The sequence below is a fragment of the Tetrao urogallus genome (assembly GCF_951394365.1).
Source record: "Tetrao urogallus genome assembly, chromosome: 1".
Lineage (NCBI taxonomy): Eukaryota > Metazoa > Chordata > Aves > Galliformes > Phasianidae > Tetrao > Tetrao urogallus.
Window position 1 is genome coordinate 81736785 of NC_136813.1, and position 23028 is coordinate 81759812.

Here is a 23028-nt window from a genome sequence, read left to right on the forward strand (position 1 = left end):
ACACTCCGCTATCAAAATAAAGGCACAAATAAAATTTACTTTCTGTTAGTGAAGTCAGAAAAAACAATTCCAGTGAAAAAAGAAGGTAGGTGTTATCCATCCAGGGATCTTATAAGGCATGACAGCATAGATGTAACAGTACATTAAGAGCAAAGAAAGCTGGAACACCCGTATAAAGTCACTGGTGGATGTTCATTTGACAAAAAGATCTACTTCTTTCCACCCCTCCCCCATAAAATGAACAAATAAGAAAAGAAAAAAAAAAAAAAAAAAAAATCACAGCTCAACTTTCTCTATTTTTTTCTCAGGATTAAAGGTGCTCCCTTGATCGGTGAGGATACCCCCGTGGTTGTAAGCTTCAGATTCTCATGCAAAAAGTTGCGCTGTCGAACTGTGGCTGATCTTATGTAACTGTTGGTAGAAACTACTTTTGCTGGGCTTGTAGGTGGTGCAGTCTGTGGAAGCAGTCCGTTGACTTCATATGTCCACTGCATTGACTGTGTCTGAAAATAGAGAACATGCCAAATATAACCAGTTGAAATGTGTTGACAGTGATTTACCATGCTACAAAGATTTCAGAAGACATTTATAACTATTTCATGTAAGGAACTGAAATAACACAGAACTGCTGTCCTGGACATCCTGAAAATCATATTTAACCTTAGGAATGCAGAACCAGGAATAACAAAGACAAATAATTTATTATCCTAGCTGATCTAAAATCCTTTCTTATATAGTAAACCCCTTAGCTCTGTATGTTGTTCAAAGGTAATTATTCCACCACACAATATAAATGCCTCAAGTTTATAGTGTACGATTTAATTGCAGCTCCGGTACTGATCATAAAGGTACTATCAAATGCTGAAGTCTCTGCACTAAAGTAATGGAATGAAAAAAGAGAGAAAAAAGGGCTTTAAGTACGCATAAGAGAGTTGCAGCTCCTTGTTAAAATCTCCGTTCTGAAGAATATTTATGTGAATTGAAAATGACACTCTGCATTTGCTTTTTGATTATATCTGGTCTGTGGAAATGAAGCATATGCTTCTATGTCATATCCCATAATGCTTGAGCACCAGATTCCTACTGAGTATGTGATTCTTATTCTTAATACACATCCCATCTATGCATACTTAAGGAGTACTATCTTTGTGCATCTGAACTCTACACTGCTGTCTATCTCCTACATTTCATTTGTTTTTTTTCTGAAGCAGAATTTTGTTTGCTAAAAAGCAATATGTAACCATTGCAGATCTTTCAGTCATTTTTCTTTCAAGATCTATCACTTAAATTCCAGAAGGCAGATCTTTATTTCAAGTCTAGCATTATCCTTCCTGTCATTACATCTGGGAAAAGGAATATTCATCTGTGTGTTTTCTGTTTTGCATTCTCCTTTTTCTTAAAAAAAAAAAAAAATCAAAACAAAACAACAGAATGACTAAATCCCACTGATTTCAAATGATGTTTCATTATGTTTAGCTTTGTACTATGCAAAGATTTCCATAAAGTGTTGTGTGCCCAATGAAGGCACGCATTGCTGTCTATTTGCACTTTGCAACTTGCAATTCCAAGAGTACTGTTTGGGCCATTTTTGCTTCTAAGTACTTGAAGGGGACATTGAATAAAAAATATGGGATGATGCAGATCTAATAATATATGTGTATCCAAGTGAGGAATATAGTACATTCAGCATATATTCATAGTACAAAAGAACAAACAGATTTCACAACTTTGAAGCCTTGAGGCACCAAAGCCACGTTAAACAAGTGATTTTTCCAAATACCTGAAATATTGCCTTTCCATATGTGGCACGGCACAGCACTGCACAGATGTAATATTTTTTGTTCTAGAACAGGCTTTTTGGTACTATGCTTTTGCATCACACTGCATTGAACTACAGCTGTGGCTTGTAGGATCACCTTTGTCCCCTCCTTCGAGACACAAGGATTTAATACAACAGTTGCAATTTATGTAATATTTCTCCCACCTAAATGATCCTTAGAACAATCATTGGTAGATATAACCATGACACATAAGATCAGTGACTTTTTCTCCCAATGGAAAAAGAGACAGGCTACGTATACCCTCAATCAATTAGTGAATTTGTCCAAAAGTCAACCTTAAAGATCAAGAGTTTTCCTCTCAAGCAGTTGGCTACAAGCTCCACTCGCAACACAGCTACCTTTGTGGCCTGTTTGCTCTTTCCAGTCTGAGAGCTCTGCTTCCCTCCAAGCAGATTTGGTCTACAAAGAGCAGCAACAGTATCTGTACAAACCACCAATCACTCCTCACAAAAAAATTTCACTGAGTATAAATGCCATCAACCATCTCCAGTGTATAGTTTGTTAACTTGTCTAGCTACTTACATATTCTGCCAATTAATTATGGTCTAGGTAAAAAAAAAAGAAAAAGAAAAAGAAAAAAAAAAAAAGAAAACAGGCCATGGGCAAGAGTAGTGAACTTTCTCCATGTCAAACTTTCTTTGCAGTCATCCCATACTAATAACAATGTGTAGAAGAGAATTAAGAGGATGTCAAAGTGTCTCTCTGATTTGTTGTTGTTGTTTTGTTAACTATCAATTTCATATTTGCCACTGAAAACATTTGATTTGGTCATGTTTATCTTCCTTATCTTTCAGATCCCCCTTCCTACAGTTCTACTACTGTTCTAATGGTGATCCTTTTATTGCTAAAGTACATGTAATGAATATTGTGTCAAGCAGTTTTGTACTTGTGTTGCAGCTATTGAATGGGAAGAAGTTTAATGTAATTAAACTGTAAACTTCTTGACACACTCTTTGTTCTCTTCTATGCACTTATACAGTATTAACAGTATTTCACATATAGGCTGAATTCAGTCACAGCTCTTTAACGTCATCACATCTTATGAATATCCAATTCCATTGCCTTTTATTAGAGGGCTGGTTTTAACGAGTATTCTGTTAATGGAATATATACTACTGTGTACTTATCATGAAAGAATAGGAACTTCTTTAATGTTTATTTTCTAAATAAACTTTTAAATAATCCTCTATTTTAAAATTGGTAGTACTTTACATTGTGTCATCTGAGCGAATTACCTTATTCCATTACAGGTTAGTAAGTATAATATCTTAATAGGTACTTTGCCATGCATGCATAATTTTTTAGACTTTCATTACTTTTCTGCTGAAATAAAAATCTAATTTAAATTGAATATCATTCCTACGTAAAACAGTCACATTAGCTCATTTTTATTCTAAACCTTATTTAATACTGTGCACTGATCTACTAACTCCACTGCCTTGAAAGATAAATGCCAGCAAAAGCAGATGTGATATGAACTAACATCAGTCCAAAGGTAATACTGCCATTTAAGAAAAGCAAATGTCTCTCCAGAGTTAGCTAATTGTCTTACTCCAGTAGAAGATGAAATAGTTTATCCTTACTTAGTACGTCAGATTAACAATTTAGTTTAAAGAAAACCTAACCTCAGGGTCATATACACATTGCATATGATTTGGTGATCGCTGCTCAAGGACACCATTTAGCGGAGGGCTGTTAGAGTTCGGGCAGTATGGTCAGGTTGTGGTTGCACTCAATGTTCTTTAAGGTCTTTTGCAACCTGAGCAATTCTATGATTCTATGATTCAAGATCAGTTTTTACAGCAAATGAGTTAAACTGAGTTTGGACTTACTTGAAGTCCACATGTACTGTAACTTTACTTTCTATAATGTTCTTAATTGCTTGAAGTAGGATTTAAGTGAAAGTGGTGGGCTATATCACTCTTCAATTTCACTTATCATCAATAATTGAGAAAACCCTTACTCTGTGAAAAAGCTGATTATTCAAGTGCTTTGTGTAATCCATGTGGGTTGTGGTTATGTGGCAGAAGAGACGGAACCTTCCGTAATGAAAATTCATTGGGCTCAATAGGGAAGACGTCATGGGCATTATCACATAATCCTTTAGACAGGAGCCATCAAGATAGAAGAGTAAAAACAAAACAAAACAAAACAAAAATCAAAAAAAGGACATCTACAACATCGTATTCCATCTATTGTAAATCATTTGCTATCATCCATGACAGTTAGAAACAGTCTTTGTGGAAGAAATAAGCTTTTATATACTAATTTGCTGAAAGGAAAGCCTATTCTTGTAGTTTAGTCTATTCTGCTAATGGGGAAACAAACAGAAGATGGTTAATGTAACTGCCAACTAGGTTAGTGCTACAAGACCACATAGAATTCAGTAATTTTCAGATCTTAAATATCCACAAATATCTGTTTAACTAGAATATTTAATTTCCAAGAGCAAAATACTAGGTTTTCAAATTATCCTTAAATCATGTGTATTTTCTTTCAGGCAGGTTAAGGTTGTACAATTTAACTACAATGATTATTTTAACCAATACGAAAACTGGGACAAGTACAAGCCTCAAGGCCAGGTTGGATGGAGCCTGGGCAGCCTAAGCTGGTGTGGGGGAAGCCCTGCCCACAGCAGGGGTTGGGGCTGGGTGAGTTTTGAGGTCCCTTTCAGACTAAACTGTTATATGATTCCATGATATGAAATAATTTATTCAGCAAATACTGTTAGCAGCCACCAACAAATTTATATAAAAGTGCATTTTTTATGTATTTAGCCCATTCTTACAGTTGGCTCATGATTCATAGGATTAATTTGCAGAACATGGACCACATGGACCACCATAGGCTGACAGTGATACTTGTTTACATACAAATTAATTTCCAGATAAATCTACGCTAGGAGTGAGTTAAATGTTGGTAGTGAGTATCAGGAATTTTAAGGTAGAATATATTCCAGCTACCAGAGATAGTGTTAACTCAGTGTTAACAGCGTTAGCTCAGAAAAAAAACAATCAAAATTTGCAAGAACTCCAGTAAGCTAAGGCACACTACATTACAGACTATTCATCCTGCTCTCCTGAACCTTATATCAGAGTGGTAAAAAGCAAAAAATTATGAATCACAATTATATATACAGAATTAAATAAATCAAAATATTGTGGGAACTGCTGAAAGGTATCTTTCTTAATTTTCTTTTTTTTTTTTTATGATCATTTTAGGGTGCAAAGGTTTTTTGGGGGCAACAATGTTGTAATGTTTCCATATCTGTAGCTCTGTGTTGAGATCAGCTATGACTTTCTTTCATATCAGAGGCTGCACCTGTTAGGTCCATGGAGACCACCCAGGTAGGTGTGAGAAATCTATCTGCAGCAAGTTACAATTCACAATTAAATAGTGTGAACTGTTCAAGTCTAAAATGCACCATAAGCTCTGAGTACTGGAAAGGGGAAAGGACTTAAAGAATAAAATTATGATTCTGAAGAATTCAAAGAAATGGCATCTGGCCCTCCACTAACCATTAACATAACATTTCCTACAGAGACTAGAAGGACTAGGGCAATAGAAATAAAAAGTTTACATCAGCTCTTGAAAAGCTAAAGTATCTCCTTATGTGTTCAATTTGACCAGGTACTCAAGTAGCAAAACAACACTGAAAAGTGAGAGGACAGAGAATTAATTTCTGTCTAAATCAAAAAAGTTATCAGAGCTATAATAGCACATGACATGGTTCCTGCAAAGACAAAGAAACATCTGAATATCTAAAGAGAACTAAGAAAAATATTTCTTATTTTACTTAGATATAAAGAGCTTTAACCACTCTGATATCTCCTGGAGGGACAACACAGCATGGCATGAACAAGTACATCAGGAGCAAACAGCACCAAGAAAGTGTGTGCCCACTGCTGAATGTGGCAGCAGACCTGGTGACACAGGACATGGAAGAAGCTGAGGTACTTAACGCCTTCTTCACCTGCACCTTTGCTGGCAAGACCAACCTTCAGGAATCCAATATCCCTAAAACCAACAGGAATATCTGGAGCAACAAAGATTTATCCTTGTGGAAGAAGATCTGAAGAGGGAATACTTAAAAAAATTGGACAGAAATAAATCTACTAAGCACGATGGGATGCAGCCACAGGTGCTGAGGGAGCTGGCTGATGTCACTATGGGGCCAGACTTGAGGTACTGGGGGAAAGCAAATGTCATATCTTCAAAAAGGAGGACCACAGGTAATACAGGATAGTCAGCACTAAGTACACCCCTGGGAAAGCAATGCAACAACTAATCCCAGGAACCATTTCCAGTCATATGAAAGATAAGAAAGTGATTGGGAATAGTTAGCATGGATTCAGCAAGTGGAAGACTTTCAACACTGTCTCCCTTAAGATCATCACAGGTAAGCTGATTAAGTACAGAGCACAGAATCTAATGGATTAAAAATTAGTTGAATGGCTGGGCCTAGAGGACAGTTATCAATGGCATGAATTCAAGTTGGAGGCCTGTAATAGCAGTGTAACCCAGGAGTCCAGTTCATCATTTTTATTAATGTCCACTAATGTCTATTAATGATAAAATTAACTGCAAAACAAATAAAATATTTACTTATGTAGTTATTTACTTTTTTTTATAAGCTGTTCCTCCGACACAGTGTGGGATATATTAAAACCAGAGTACTGAGCCATATTGTGAAATGGTCACCACAATTTATTTCAAAGTATCAAAGAGACAGAGAGTGATCAAACTCCGGTTGCTTGTTAACACTTGTTCTCCTTTAACAGATATCACACACTGAAGTCTATACTTAACAGTCTTACTCTCCCATTTTTATTTAGAATGATGGCTCAACAGTAATTTTCCTAAAGAGAGATAGATTTCCAGATAGAATTAAAGGTGGCTTAATTAACACCTGCAGTTCAAGTATTCAGTGCTTCATAGTTTTGTTTAGATGTGATGTCATCAATACAAAATATTCCTTCATTACTGGCTATGTTTTCAACACCCTTATACATCAGTGGTTTCTACACTGGTTTCACATTCTGACATTATGATAATTACAGTCACAATAAGCAAGGTAACTAATTTTTATGCCTGTTAATCAAAACCGTTGTGTATTACTTCTGCACTCAAAATCCAGTGACGCTAGTGATGAGACGTGCTACGCTCACTGCCTGTAATGAACTTTCTGGATATCTGTAATCTTAGCACTCAGTTCAGTATCAACCCAGCAACGCAGGTGATGCCTTCTTTAATGCAAAACTATTTCAATTACGTTACTAACTTTGTTACATGTTTCCTTGCTCACTCAGTTTAACACACACAGTTCAGAATAAGGTGGAACTGGGGTAATCAACAAAGGTACCAGGAACAACATGCCTTGTTTTTTCATCAGGCCACTGCATATGTAACAGTGTCATTTTCTGTTGCTATTTGCAAGGTGGCATACACATGCTTAGAGAAGCCACAGACGGGCACTGTGGATTGTACACTGCATCATTTATTTTGAGAGCAGCATGACAAATGGTTTTGATACGCTATCTTCGATAGGCTAAGTCGATGATTATTCAGTAATAAAGGTGCACAAGCCTGACTTCTGGAGGACTTGATAACGTTACCTACAATCTGGTTTACTCTGACATCTGTTTTATCTTCTAAGACTTATTTTGTTTGCCTTCTGCTTTAGAACACCTCTGAAATCTCATCCATGAATTACAACGCAATTGCTCGGGTCCCTAGCTGGATTCAGCACACTGCAAGCAAATTAACTGTAAGCCAACCCGAGTACAGCCTTTCCCTAGGACTTGCCAGCCTCCTCTTTGCTGTCTGCTGGCAGTGGTTCCTGCTGCAGGAAGCCTGCATGGTGTTCCCTGCTCTCACTGCCTCTTGCTGCTCCTCGGCCATGCTGCTTTTTGAGTCAGCTTTACCAGCACGTGAGAACCCAGTCTGGAGACCTTAGTCTGACTGCAGGGGTTCTTTTCTTCACAGCAACTTACAGCTTAGCTAAAAAGCCTATCTTTTCACTCATTTATAATTAGTGAAAATGCATTTTTCTTCCATTAGAACTGCTTTGGTTACGAAAGCTGGTATAAATGCTGAAGTTTGATTATGGAATAATACATTTAATGCACTGCGTCACTGGTCCTTACTTGAAGCCCAATAAGAATACGATATACTCTTTCACAGCTATCATAACAAACACGACCATTTTCTTTATGGGCTTTTTGTTATATTTCTCTAATTTCATTCTTTGATCTTTGGGAATTTTAAAAATTATATTCCAGGGCCCTTTTACAAATTGAGATTGTTAACAATTATGCAAATAATTGTCTAACTTTAATTGTTTTGATATGTAGTTGATAAAAAAAAAAATCAGATTTAATGATGGCTAAAAACACTGAATTGCTTCAGCAAAGCAATTAATGTTTTCTGCCATTAATAAAACCTACTGTACGTGTTCACAAAGACTGAGGTCTGAAAGAGTCCCCTAAATACCCCAAGAAGTGCCTCATTTGTGTATAGAAGATAATAGTGAGGATAAATTATTTCAGTTATAGACATACATTCAGTTAATAACATATACACACAGAATTCTGGTAAAGACACATTGTAGTCTCTTAACACTAATCGTCACCTCAGTACTTGGTTCTCAGCAGGGCAACTAAAACAAAACATTTGCATGTACAATGTTTGGATTTAATGTTTCCAGAAAATGAAGAAAAGATGACTGCAGGATCTTTCTCCATTAATCCAACTTCCTGTTTTTCTTTACAACACAATTGTAATGACCGATATAAAACAGATAAAGAACTTACACTGTCATCTGTGCTGCTTTACAGCCTAATTATCACTGCTCATTGAAGCACACAAAAATAGCAGTTCTGTTACTTGTTATTCATAGAATTTAATAATAAAAATATGTTAGTATTAGGACTGTGAACTTCATCCCCAGAAATTCAAAGGGTATTTTACAGAGAGAGCGCTATGGTCCTTTACTACAGCAGTGCCAGAAGAGAGGCAATATTATAAAAGAAAACTTCTTCACTGCTTTGAAAAATAGCCGAAAGGCTCAGCCAGGAGAGTGGCTGAAAAGAATACCTGCAAGAGAAATCCTTCAGTGCAAGGTCCAACTTTAACAATAGTCCACCACCTTCATTATTATTCCCCAAATAAGAGTGATTTAATAATCTTTCTGCCATCTAACTAAATCTGTCTCCCTCGGCTTTGTAGTTTTAAAAATTTTGGCTTTTATTAGAACTACATGAGCGAAAGTTTTTGTGGAAAGGAAAGGGGGGAGCTCAGCGTATACAGAAGCATCATCAAGACAAGCAAAGAGAATATAAAACTTGTCAAAACATGAAATCATTTACCTAGAGTAAAACCTTTAGAAATACTCTGATATACTGTGATGTGTGACACTGAACCAAAAATACTTGCTATTACAGGTATTAAGAGTCATTTATATACCTTTGAACATACCGGAGTAGACTGGACAAGGTGTGACCTAAGGAGTAATATATATAAGCAAATTCGTACATCCATGCATTATTCCACAGGTGGAGACGTAAAAAGCCATCTACCTAGATCATAACTGAGGGGTGAGTAGACATAAATTAAAAATCCAATTACTCAAACCCCATCTGTACTTATAAATTCCTAAAAGGAAGTTAGTAAGTTCTTACAAAGCTACTGATAATCTTTGACCTTGATGCTTTTCCCATTCCAGATATATTTGTCAAGTTTACATTCTGTTACTGACTGAAGCTAAGCCAAAGACAAACATTAAATGGTTGTATTCCAGATCTACAGTAGAAATTTCCAAGCTCTACAGAAGTGTCACTTGGTATTATCTAAGTTAAAAAGAACACAAAATGCACTTGGTGAGTTATTTTCAGTTTTGAATGCAAGAGAGGTAAACATCACTGCTTTTTATGACAAAAGAATGAATTAATCAAATGTCTTATCAGGTAAAAGAAAACAAGTATGAGGGATTTGTTTTCCTAGTATTTGAATTTCTTATTCCTGTTGTACAAGTTGTCACTCAGATAAAACACTGTAGACATTTGATATGCACCTTTTTATCAACTTTGTTTTTACAGTCTTATTTTTTAAATCAATACTGCAGTTTCACTTCCAATACAGTAGCATTAAAACATCATCAGCACGTAGCAAGTACATTTAAAGTGCAGGCCATCATTCATCATGTGTTTGCTGCTATGGTACACCTTGAACAAACTGCTTCCTTTTAAAGAAAGACTTAAAAATTCATTCCTGCAGTAATAAGAACATTGCTGCTACTGAGAAAACAATTGTTGCGTGATGTTTCCTGACCTTCAGAAGCAGCTTGGCCAAAAAATTGTTTTGTTTATTTTGAAGCTTGTTTTCAAAAAGAGATTCATGGCTTCTTACTCTGAAATTCTGCTGTCTAGAGTTTAGTATCTATCTTCTATTGCCTTTGATTGTATATGCCATAATACTAGCAACATCATTAACTTAGGTTGCAAATACTTGATTACTCACATATCTTCACTAATTCTTAAAATGATTACATTATTATTTCTCTGTTAAAAGACATTTTATCATGTTGCATTTGTAGTTATGGCACAGGTATCAAGATAAATATCTGTCTCCAGAGGAAAAATGATAACAAAAAGATTAAAATCAAAATATACTAAGGTTTTCCAGCTTGTCAGGAGTTAATTTTGACCATTTTTTTCATTCTTATCCATAGTGAAAAGCAGCAAGATAATAAGGAAAAAGTCTTTTACAGTGAGGGTGGTGAGACACTGGCACAGGCTGTCCAGAGATGTAGTGGATGCCCTATTTCTGGAGACTTTCAGAGTGAGGCTGAATCAGACTCTGAGCAACCTGATGTAGCTGTACATGTCCCTGTTCACTGCAGGGGAGCTGGACTAAGTGATCTTTAAAGGTCCCTTCCAACTCTAAGGATTCTATGATTCTAATCATAGTGCGCATCCAAGTGTTTTAGTATTACTTCTTTGTATAGGATTTTTTTCCCTCCTTTCCAGACAGGCATTTGTGTAATGTATTTAGGAAAATTTACCTGAATTACAAGTATTGCTTTATGCTTCTTGCCATACATTCTTGGCTTGAATCCCACTGTTATATGAGTTCCAACAGTGCCCACTGGAAGAAGTTCTCCAGCTTGTGGCAGTACAACGAAGTCAGGATCACTGCCTGCCAGGAAGTATGCTGTGAATGATTCAGGGTACCTACAGAAAAACAAAGGAGGTCAGTGTGCATTTTGCAGTATCTTAATACAATTTGTCTACAGTTAAAGTACTACAGATCTCATTAAATTGCTAGCTTCATGACAATACCACTACACTAAAAGAACACGTCTTATTCCTGGCAAAGACAGTGGCTGAAGACTGCAAAATAATCTTTGGCCAACACCAATGTCAATCCTATTACTGTTTCTTGGAACATAGGCATTTTCCTTATGAAAAAATATATTCTCCTTTTAGTTCTTACATGTGATGCTGAAGGCAGTTCTATTCAAGACAGACAAAAGAAATTAGAAATACAATGGCATGGTCAAAAAATGTGTATGATGTGTATGACCACAACAACCTACCACAGTGCAGCGGGGCAAGTACCATGATTCTAACAACATCTCAAAAAAAAATTTTATATATATATATATATATATATATATATGTATTTAGAAAAAAAATATATCTGTTCAAATCTGTTTATTCGTGGATTGTTGCACCAGAAGTAACACTCTTTTTCAAATAAAATATTCACAACCAGATGAAATTTAATATTTTATGACAACTCAAATTTCTATTGAATTGTCCCACATTTCTAGGGCAAGTGGTATTCACTCCATGGCACATCGGGTCACGTTGTATAAAAATAGCTTTCCTTCTGCATGTTTTCTCACGAAAGGTTTTCTTGAATTCAAAAATGCTCTCATGAAATAAAGGTCACACTAAGTTTGTAGAAGCAAACAATGCAGCTGCATAGAACAATGCAGACAATAGAAACCAAAAAGCTTCTGCCCCATCAGAACACTGACTGACATTTAACAGTGCTACTGGGCTTCAAAGCCTGACTTTCCTTCTTGGTGACATCAACCTGGTCAAAGTTACTGCATTTCTGAAAGTACACTGCAAGTCTTCTGACATCGAGCCTACACTGTCAAGCTATTTTTGTGTCATGCAGTTCAGCTGATAGCATCAGGCTATGAGCAGTAAGTTTTCATCTATATGCCATCTAAGCCTTGAGTCTTTGCATCTGTATTTCTCATAAGTTCTATTCAGGTGAGAATGTTTAGAGCATGCCTACAACTCACAAAAGGCAGCTCAGGATGAAAAAGAAATGATGCGTATTAGACTGAGCAGCAAAGTAAAGCACCCATTAAGCATGCCTGAGATGACTATTCAAACTCTGGCTGTGGAAACAGGAACCTGAACACAAGCCTTCATTTCCAACAAAAACTGCTCTGCTGTCTAGGTTTAGTAACATTTTAAAACAGCATTTTATCTCCTACATTCAACCTGCTTTCTGGTAAGCAGCTAGAGATTATATCCCCCACTAAACACAATTTATATGAAACTGTACCAAACCAGTCTATAACAGAACCTTTGTCAAAGTCAAAGAAAAAATCTTACTGCATCAAATTCGTTAGATTTAAATTTTCAGAAAGATAAATGGAAAAAACTAATACAAAAACCTTTAAAAGACCTGCACGTTTCTTCACAGCATTGACAGAAGATACAAGATGCAGCTGTATTTTTTGTATAGTGAGTAATGTAATGTATACATATACACACACATACATACAGACATGAACACATACATACATACACATCTAAAATCTTATTCCCTTTCCCTCCTCTCCCCAAAACACAGCAGTTTAAAACATAAGTGTCAAGCCACATACTAGATGTAAAATGCCCCTCAGACTGGGAGCTATGTCCAATAAGGAAAATAGAAAATCTAGCAAGTACATAGATAAAGTACAATGGGCCAAAAAGAATTCTGTTAAGATATGGCTAACTGTTCAAGAACTAAAAATGAAAAATTTCTTCATGTGCAATCAGAAACAGGAACCTTTCACAGAGCCTGTAGATCTAATAAATCATGAATCCTTAGGTTAAAAATATATGCAAAGATGGCTTCTCAGAAAAAAATAAACAGTATTTTTGCTGATGTTCACATCAGGGAGATAATGTGGCATCCTGGCTAGCTTGCCAGCATATTGCTTGTCATTGTCATTTTCTACACTGCAGAGAAAGCAGGAGATAAAGTTACCAGAAAGGCACCTGAATTTCAGGCATTACTACTTCCAGTGTCAGTATATTTAGTGTATAATTAAAAATTAATAATTATGTGCCTTAAAGTGATTAAAAATTAATTCCTCCTTTTCTCTTTGGTTATTGCTTCAGGTAAAACTGCTCTGGAGTTAACATTTGGCCACTCATTTCTCAGTCATGAAGGACAGCGATGAGGCTTTCTATATTTTTTTCAAGAAGGCTTTTGTTTATCTCAAGGGTGGGAGATACTAACAAATGTGATAAAGCTTAATGATGTGCAGAGTTTTGAAAACACATACAAATCAAGCACTAACAAATTAGTAAATACAAAGGCAGAGGCCATATAAACCAGAGAAAGCAAATGTGTCCTACCACCTTTGTGGTCTATAACTACTGTCATTAACAGCTTGATATTGCCAAGAGACAATATGACCTCTGCCCTTATTCAAATAATGAACAAGGGTGAATATTAATTTAAATTCAAATAATAATTGGACAATGAAATCATAGCAACAGGAAGCATGGAAATTGTAGTATTTAATAGATCTGTTTTTAATGACTGTGTTAATCTTTACGTCACATTATTCTTAAATAGCAGTTTATGCTCTTCAGTGTTCTCAATTTAGACAATTTATAAACTTGTAAGCTAGTAAAGGATAGCACCTTAAGTCATCAATTAAAGAAAACCACAAAGTTTATAAACCTATAGAAATCTCACCTAAGAATGTGCAAAATACACTCAGATACAACAAAATGGAAAATATAGGTTTTCATTAAGAATCACAGAATCACAGAAACACCAATTTTGGAAAAGACCTACAAGATCATCCAGTCTAACCATCCACCTATCACCAATAGTTCTCACTAAACCATATTCCTCAACACAAAATCTAAATGTTCCTTGAACACTTCCAGGGTCCACCACCTCCACCACCTCTTTGGGCAGCCCATTCCACTGCCTGACCACTCTTTCAAAAAAGTAATATTTCCGAACGTCCAGCCTCAAAATAACTTCAACATTAATTTCTCTCTTTCTGAAACTAAAGAAGCAGTAGATTTTCCTGAAGAAATTTGCATTGTTTGCATACTGCAAACTACACTTAAAAACCCGTTGTGCTATTGATCAAACTGTTTTTTCAATAAAATAATAAAATAACAATTTAATCTGTACAGTGCATAACTGCTTAATGAAGAATGCAGTTTGAAAATGTTGCAAAGAGCTACTAGAAATCCTTAATCAAAAATAAGCTTACTGTCATTTGTAGATAACATATGTTGGATGTCACAAGAAATTTCATAGGGAAAATCTTCACACTTATTAACTATACACAGCTGTCAAAATCTATGAAATTACTACTGACAGTTAGTATGCTTCAGATGACTCCTCTTCAACAAAAAACAAAAACAAAAACAAAAAAAACTAGCAGTGCAAAAAAATTATGAGATTGTCATAGAATGGCTCAGGTTGGAGGATCATCGAGCTCCAACCCCTTGCCATGGGCAAGGTTGCCAACCGCTACTTCAGGCTGACAAAATTGGTTATGTTACCAATAGCAACTCTGCTATAATTGACCACTCTACATCCTGACCTCTGCACATCAGAAAAGGTTTAACTCCAATTATTACTATATAGCTTGGGAAAGACAATTTCAGAATCAAAGGACTTTCAAAATTTAAATAAATAGTATGTGACAAATAACTGTCAGGGAATGTTTTACCAAGTATAACACCACTTTTGCTGTACACATGTAGTAAGATCAAAGCAGGAGCTCAGATTTTCATCTTCACAGAATGTTAAGATTTCCATCTCATTCTTGTTCTACCCAGGGGAACTACATATGCAGATAGGTGAACTGTCTTTTCCTGCTAGAAGAGTCCAGGTCACATGGGTAGATATGGCTCCTGGCTAAATGTTTTAAAAGAAAGATATTGTACTGTTAAGAACAATTATTATACACATGTAAAATACTCTGCTGCATGTGTATCATTTTAAATATTTTCCACCAGGCTCCACTGAGACTTCAAAATGGAGCTCAGTCAACATTTGTATTTTGCAGCTGCCATTTTGTGGGAGATACAACAATAAAAGATTCTAATACGATCTTTATGTTAATGGTCGAATTTTACAGACCTGGTAACGAGGAGACTGTTGCAGGAATCCAAGCCTCTAGCATGCAGAGCAACATAGTGAGGGAAAAGGAGTGTGCTGAAAATATAATGAATGCACTTTTCTGCAATATGCATAATTATGGCTCATGGAAATTCTAATGGAATAAATGACTGATTACAATAAAATAAAAATAATTATCTAAGTTGTAACTGAAAATTGTCATGCTTTTCTTCACAGTTAGAAAATGTTGGAAATTGGGTAGCTTACTATTCTTCCATCATATTAAGTTTTTGTGATGAAGGAATACTTTCTCAGAACATTATTCTGTTCACTAGGAAACATGCATAGATGAAATCAGGAAAATATCCAGAGCAGCATTCAAGACGTGAAATGTAATTGAATATAACTAAGCCTGCATCTGTAGTGAATTTAAAGCCTAAATTTCTTTTCTCGTCTCTCCAGTCCACCTGCTTTTTGTTCTCTCTTTATTCTAGCTCTAGTTCTATAACCTAGTGAAACTGAGTTTTGTAGATAACCACTCTGTGGAGACCATAATATGATACCGCAATTTTTTATTTTGTCAAATGTGGTATGATTAAGAATGTTTATCTGAAACAATAGTTTGAGTCCATCTCAAAACTTCCCATAACGTAACAAGTCTCTTGTTTGTGATAAACACCAGATTGGAAAGAGGTTGGGATCAATGGATGGGTAAAATTTGTTTTATGGGAAACACAACATAATTAAATAAATTGATGAAAGAAGGCTCGGTGTGAGGAAAAAGCGGACAGGATGGACAGAAGAGCATTATTAAATATCTTGACAAAAATGGAAAACTAATATTGTTTAAAAAAAAAAAACAACAAAAACCCAGTGAATATATTGTGCATACGCATCGATCTAGTAAAAGCCTCTGTACTGGAATACATATTAGTAAATGAAAAGAAAGTGTTCTGTATTAATAAAATAGTTCTGATCCCAATACATAATTCATTAAAATGCATTAACTATTTATTTCAGTAGACCAAATAAAGAAAGGACTAGTTTTCTTAAGCAAAGCATCAATATCAGAATTTGTATCATTTGTTTCAATTACAGAGAGCAGTAAAGAAATAAATGGCCAATAGTTTTGAGTGGGATATCAAACAACTTAATTTCTATCCAGGACAAATACCTTTTCTATTCTTTTTGATTTATACTGCTATTCCGTAAATATTGGCATTCAATAATACATTTGTTACCAAACCAAAAGTTAATGATAAAAAAACATCAGAGCTTTGTACCCAAGCCAATTACTTTGGTGGAAATGTTGCCAATGATTTCAGTTGGTAATGAATTCAACCCACATTTACGACAAATACCAAAAAGTGGTCGTATATGAAAGTTATAAAATGGACAATGTTTTCTTATTTAAAAATGAAATCAGCCTTTTTGAGTTGAACCAGTCTTAGTGCCATTACAAGAAACTATTCTATATGTCTCTTTTGAATTCAAAAAACTGAAAGTAAAGTATTGGATTACTCATACACGACAACTTCTATATGCAGACAGATTTAGAAAGCATTTTTAAGGCTTTTCATATGACAAAGCTGCATGGCTGCATTCTCATTGTCTTCCATTATGTACTCAAGCTGATATTCGACTGTGCTTCACTGGAAGCAGGCAAGCACTCTTTTACATGTATGAAAAGAGAGAGTGCATTATGTATTTGCAGAGACTCTCACAGCATTCATCACTGTATTTCGTTGCGAGCCGCCCAGAAACTACCTCTCATTTGTAACTGTCATAATTCCTGAAGCAATTACATCAAATGTGCTTATGGGTAAACTGGAAAATCATTAATTTACTCCGGAATACTTCACACAAATTGAGGGTTTTTACTGGGGAGGAGTGAAATTAAAAGGAGAAACGTGCATTTCAATTGCAGTAGCTGTACAGAAGAAGAAAGGTTGACTTCATAGTTTTGCAGTGGTTACCAACAGTGCTCTGTGGAGCCTTCAACTTGTTATACACAAGATCTAAATCTGTCCTTATAGATATTAAACCTCATTTTGTCTGAGGTTTCCAAATATTCTTTGATGTATCACTACACAATCTGCCAGCCCAAAAAGATGTCCTGCAAGTAGCAGGAGGGCAGAAAGACACAACTGCATATTCCCTTTCTAGGAGGTTACTCAGAAATCTGTCTCTATTTCTCTCTCTGCTAATTTACTCCTGAAAAAATAATGCCACAAGGCACTATCTATCGAAAGAAATAAAGACAGAACATACATTGTTTTGGGGCAGGGCTGGACAGGACAAACACATTTTTAATACTGGAATGGATTCTTTATGGAACTGGCCTACTTACTCTTTCATTATGAAAAATATTCGAAGATGTGATTATGTTTTTTTTTCCTCTGGGAATGTCTGTAGAAGGGCACTTTATATCCTGACTGAAATTTTTAATCTATATTTTTAATATTTCACGATCTAATTGTTAATCTGAGTCATTTGAATTATTCAACCATCAAATTAATCTGCAACATACAGGTTTCCTGTGTAATAGCTTTTAAACTGCAGATCCTGTATGCCACGTTTTCGTTGGCTTATTGTTCTATTTCTATAATAAGACCTCCTCCAAAAATGCCATTAGCAACACAAAGATAAAGCAGTATAAATCTCACAAAGCAGTTGTTGGCACTGTTTACAGCATGGAACATTTTCACTACATGCAAGCTTTATATTCTGTGTTTGAAACATACTGGGGGTAATACATGCTGTGTACAACAAAACTGGAATTTGTTTAAGGGAAGAAGAGAATTTGTGTTCCATTATAGCTCCTTCTTTATATAACTACAACAACTCAGGATTTTTTGAAGAACATTAGGTCTCTTCACTACTATCAAACCCCTACCAGGAGATTACAGTATTGCCAGAGTAATTGCTTCATTTTTGTTCCAGAAACAGCCCATTCTGTTTAAGCAGTTACCTTGAACACTGTGATAGCAGCATTTTTCAGAGTCCCTAGCAATTATCAAAACTGACAGACATCTAAAAGCTGGAACAACAATCCATCTCAGATCCACAGCTTTTGGAAATGCACTCTTTAAAAAGTCAGTTAGAACCAAATGCACTTATTGCTGGGGGTGTTTCAAAAGCATGTATCTGCAATGAAAGCAGTATATCTGGTACACATTCTAAGTGTACAGTAAAATAAAAGAAAAAAGAAAAAGGTAAAGAACAAAAAGAAACTTTAGAAATTCTGTAATCTAATTCTTTTCACTATTTTTAAATTTATCTATCAATAGCACACATTTCTTGACTTCCTGCTCCATACAAATGACACTATGGGTTTTCTACAGCATTAGAAAAATATTGAGAAAATGCTGGAAGGATAATTGAAAGTATTTTAAAATTGCATTAAGAGAGATTTTTGGAGGATTTTAAAGAGTATGCATAGATCAGTAATAAAATAACAAAGAATCTGACAAAATTATTTTATTTAATGAATAAGTTGAGTATAGATAAATACACATATCCTTACACAATAAGAGAGGAACACTTTCAAAAGAATTACACATTTAAAAAAAATAAAGTACAATGCACAGGATTGTTTCTAACGTGTGAAGTATAAGGTACTTTGAAAAAAATTAAAACAAACATTAAGCCATTAATATCATCACACACCCTCCTTAGCAAAGTATAAGATATAACACTAAATAGTATTTTTGGGCAAAATCTTATTCAAAACATAAGCATCTGGATTATTCTATAAATTTTCTTCTGAAAGGCTGTAGACTAACATTTAGAATGTTTTCGTTTCCTTAAGAATAACTTCAAGATCCCATTTGTTAGACATACAACAGAGCACTTGATAGTAATAACATATTTCTGAAATGACTGCAGTTCAGTTACATTTCTGTTGCTCAGTCTATTCTATCCAATGTTTTTGAGTGTGAGTTTAACCTACGGAAAACTGCATACACACTAAACCATATCTATTTTTACCTCGTTTGGCTTGTAAGCTTGAAGTCAACAACAGATTCCTTATTTAGGCCAATTGCTTCAATGTTGATGACATCATCCACTTCTGGCTCTGTAGCAATAAACAGCAAGGGAAACTTCCAGATACCTCTTGTAGTGCACTGTACTACTAAAGTTCCTTCATTCCTTAAAATTTCAGATAAAAATAATTATTAAGTATTAAGAAGAGTATTATAAAACCAACTTAGCAAATTTATGTCCAAAATAACCTTTAAGTGTGCAGGTTCATACTGCAGAAAAACGAAAATACAGATGGCTTTAAATTGGAACATGTCCTTAATTTTACATGGCGTATTATGTATTTGTCACATTTTATTCTGGAAATATGAAGCATTTGATATTTACAGCAAAATACAAGAAAAGACATTATATGAAAACAAAATAATGGGCATAGCCAAGAAATTTGTTTGCTCCTCTTGGATACATAAATTTAACTCAATTTGTTTTACATGTTACTCTTTACTTACTGCAGTTTTAGAAGAGATTTGAAGCAGAATGTGTTTGTTAGAAGTTCATATTAAAATCAGATATATCTGACTAACATCTACGTACTCTGTAGATCATGATGATAGAAAAAAATAATTTAACTGCAATATTTTGGCCCTCTATATCAAGCAGAATAGTTCGCAAATACAAAAAGATAAAAACAAATTAACATACAAAATAAACAAGCAAACAAATAAACAACTGAGAAAGAAGCAAACGCAAAAAAAAAAAAAAAAAGAACAGAGTAGTAATCAAGAAGGTTTCTTATCTCTGACACAAGACACTGTGTGGGGTAGATGGATAGTGTTCCTTAAAGGTTTGCTCTTAGTTTATTTCAATAACTTTTTGGGCTACTGTGAATACAGTTCCCTTCTGACTCATAAAAATACTCTCTCTGTACACAGCCCTTGATGTATGGCAGCAATTACACTCTACAGTCCCTAGTATTTCTGAGCCTCTGAATGTACCTTGTGCCTCTGTATGGTATTGAAGTATCTCTTCAGTCTCCCCCTGTTGACTGCTTTCAAAGGAAGTTGCATCTTCCCCTTCTCTCCAAAAGGTTCTCTCTTTCACTGCTTATTTTTTTAAAGAGGTCTGTCACAACTTTAGAAGTGGATTATATTTTTCTGCAGACCATTGCTATCAGCAGTAGAAACCCATTTTCAAATTCAGTCATCCTATCCCATCAGAGAATATTTACATATACTTGTCTAGGAAACTTTTTTCAAATCTGACAAGCTGTTTTGTTTGCATGCTTTTCATGAATTTGAGAGAGACTGATTTTCACTGGGAGTCATAACGCTTTTAATACTTCAATACTCAGAAGTATGCACACACACTAAGGCAGAAACCCAACAGAACCATTTAGCAAATACTGAAAGGAAATACTGCCAGTCTCAGTTCCAAAGATAACATAATCGGAAGCAGCACCTAAGAAAATCTAACACAACAGATCGTGGAGGTAAAAACAAAATAAGGATTTTATTACATGTTCAATGAGTAATAAGGAACAGAAACTTACCGCATTGGTTTGTTAGGTGCAAATACTATATTAAAGATCAGTGTTATAATTCCAGATTCTGTATCCTGTTCCCTTTGAATCAGATGCATACCAACTAAAGGTTCAAGCTGAGATTTAATTTCATTTGATTGATACTGTAATTCATACTGAAATTCCACTGCTGCAGAGAAGCCTAAATGATACAAGGGAAAACGATCAATCTGTGTGCACTCAAACTTCACACAGTTGGACAGATTGTAGTTACAACTTGGCCTTTTGTTATTAAAAATGACAAATAAGTGAAACTAGTAATTACTCAGAACCTGACTGATGTGCTTCTGACTGCATAATAAAATTTTGCCATGTCATATAGCAAGCTATATAGGATCCGGAAAAAGAGAAGCTGGAAAACTTAAGAGAGGAAAACAATGAAAGCAACATCATCCGGGCTACCGCTTCGGTATTACAGTGAGGTACTTCTATTTTACCAGGCAGATATCAATCACATGAATTTGGTACTATTTTCAAGCAATGTCATGGAGACAATCTCAAAAAAAAAAATTCTCAATAAGAACGGCTGTGCCACTGATGGCAGCCAATCTGATAAACATGGTACAGAAAAACAGAAAAGATGCCACTTTCAGCCTCTACTGTTATTCCCTACTTATTCTCTACTCTTATTTGTATTGTACCAGCTATGAAAAATAGTTATACATAATAATAAACAACTAAGCTTCTTTAATCAAACACCTCTTTCAGATGCAATAAAGAAAACTGGTATTTAGTTTAGAATACTAATTTGAGCACAGAAGGAAACATCACTATGAAAAAAAGAAGCTCAAATTTCTAATCTATTTAAAAGTTGTACATATTCTAAGGATAAAAATCTTTTAACACTATCATTACATCTTACAGAATATTTCATTTTATTTTGACTACATATTTCAGGGCCTATTTTGAATGTACACAGCTTAGTACAATAGGCTGAGCAAAACTCTTGCTTACAGATTGCTATAAAGGATGGCTTGCAGTCAGTTCCAAAGTTGATTCTCAAGGCCTTCCAATTTGAAATTCTAAAATGCCAACGACATGCACCCCGGTGTTCTAAAGTAACTGGCTGATGTGGTTGCCGAGCCACTTTCCATCAAATTTGAAAAGTCACGGCAGTAAGGAGAAGTCTCCACAGAATGGAAAAAGGGAAATGACTCCCATCTTCAAGAAAGAAGTAAAGGAAGACTCAAGAAACTACAGGCCAGAGAGTCTCATGTCCATGTCTGGAAAGACCATGGAGTAGATCCTCCTGAACGATGTTAGTGTACATGTGAGAAGAGAAGGTGATCTGAGACAACCAGTGCAGCTTCACTAGGGCAGATTGCGCCTAACAAATCTGGCGGTCTACAATGGAGAGATGGCATTGGTGGACAAAGGAAGGACAATGGATTTCACCTACCTGGACTTGTGTAAGGCCTTTGATATTGTTGTACATCACATTCTTCTCTCTGAATTGGACAGAGATGGATTTGAAGAGTGAACTACTTAGTGAATAAAGAGTTGGTTGTACGGACACAGCCAGAGGACTGTAGTCAGTGGCTCTTTGTTCAGGTGGAGGCCGTCACAAGTGCTGTCCCACAGGGGCCTGTCCTGGGGCAAGTGTTCTTCATCATTTTTATCAATGACACAGAGGTATTGAGTGCATCCCCAGCAAGTCTGCTGATAACACCAAGCTGATCACAGCACTTAAGCAGGCTTGAAAAGTGGACCATGTGAACCAAATGAGGTTCAGCTTGGAGAAGAGAAGGCTCCAGGAAAAACTCATTGCAGCCTTCCAGTACTTGAGGAGAGCTTATAAACACAAAGAGAGACTGACTTTTATACAGGCAGATAGTGATAAGACAAGGCAGAAAGTCTTCAAACAAACAAGAGAGGAGATTTAGGTTAGATGCTAGGAGGAATTTCATGATCAGTAGGTCGTGAGGCCCTGGCATACATGTCCAGAGAAGCTGTGGTGCCCCATCACCAGAAGCACTCAAAGCCAGGTTGGATGGAGCTCTGCGCAGCCTGAGCTGATGGGGGGCAGCCCTTCCCACCGCAGGGATTGGGATGGGTGGGCTTCAAGGTCCCTGCAACCCTGCACTCTGTGATTTTATGATTCTAAGACTTTCTGCTTGATCTTAAAGTGTAATCAAATTACTAACAACATAAAGGATTAGCGGTCACAGTACATACGTACTGAGTACTGAATATACAGGATTCCCCTGTATGAATCCATCTGTTACAAGAGTA

At 35.7% G+C, this 23028-nt stretch overlaps 1 protein-coding gene across 1 annotated transcript in view; it reads right to left on the reverse strand.

Annotated features, from left to right (window-relative positions):
- Nucleotides 1-293: 293 nt before the first annotated feature.
- CFAP47 (cilia and flagella associated protein 47) overlaps nucleotides 294-23028 on the reverse strand; it is a gene marked incomplete at both ends in the record, with an annotated part of 263453 nt that continues 240718 nt past the window's right edge. The window contains 4 exon segments of the mRNA XM_079549119.1: nucleotides 294-503; nucleotides 10903-11071; nucleotides 19224-19385; nucleotides 20767-20938. Coding sequence (XP_079405245.1) covers nucleotides 294-503; nucleotides 10903-11071; nucleotides 19224-19385; nucleotides 20767-20938 — 713 coding nt within the window.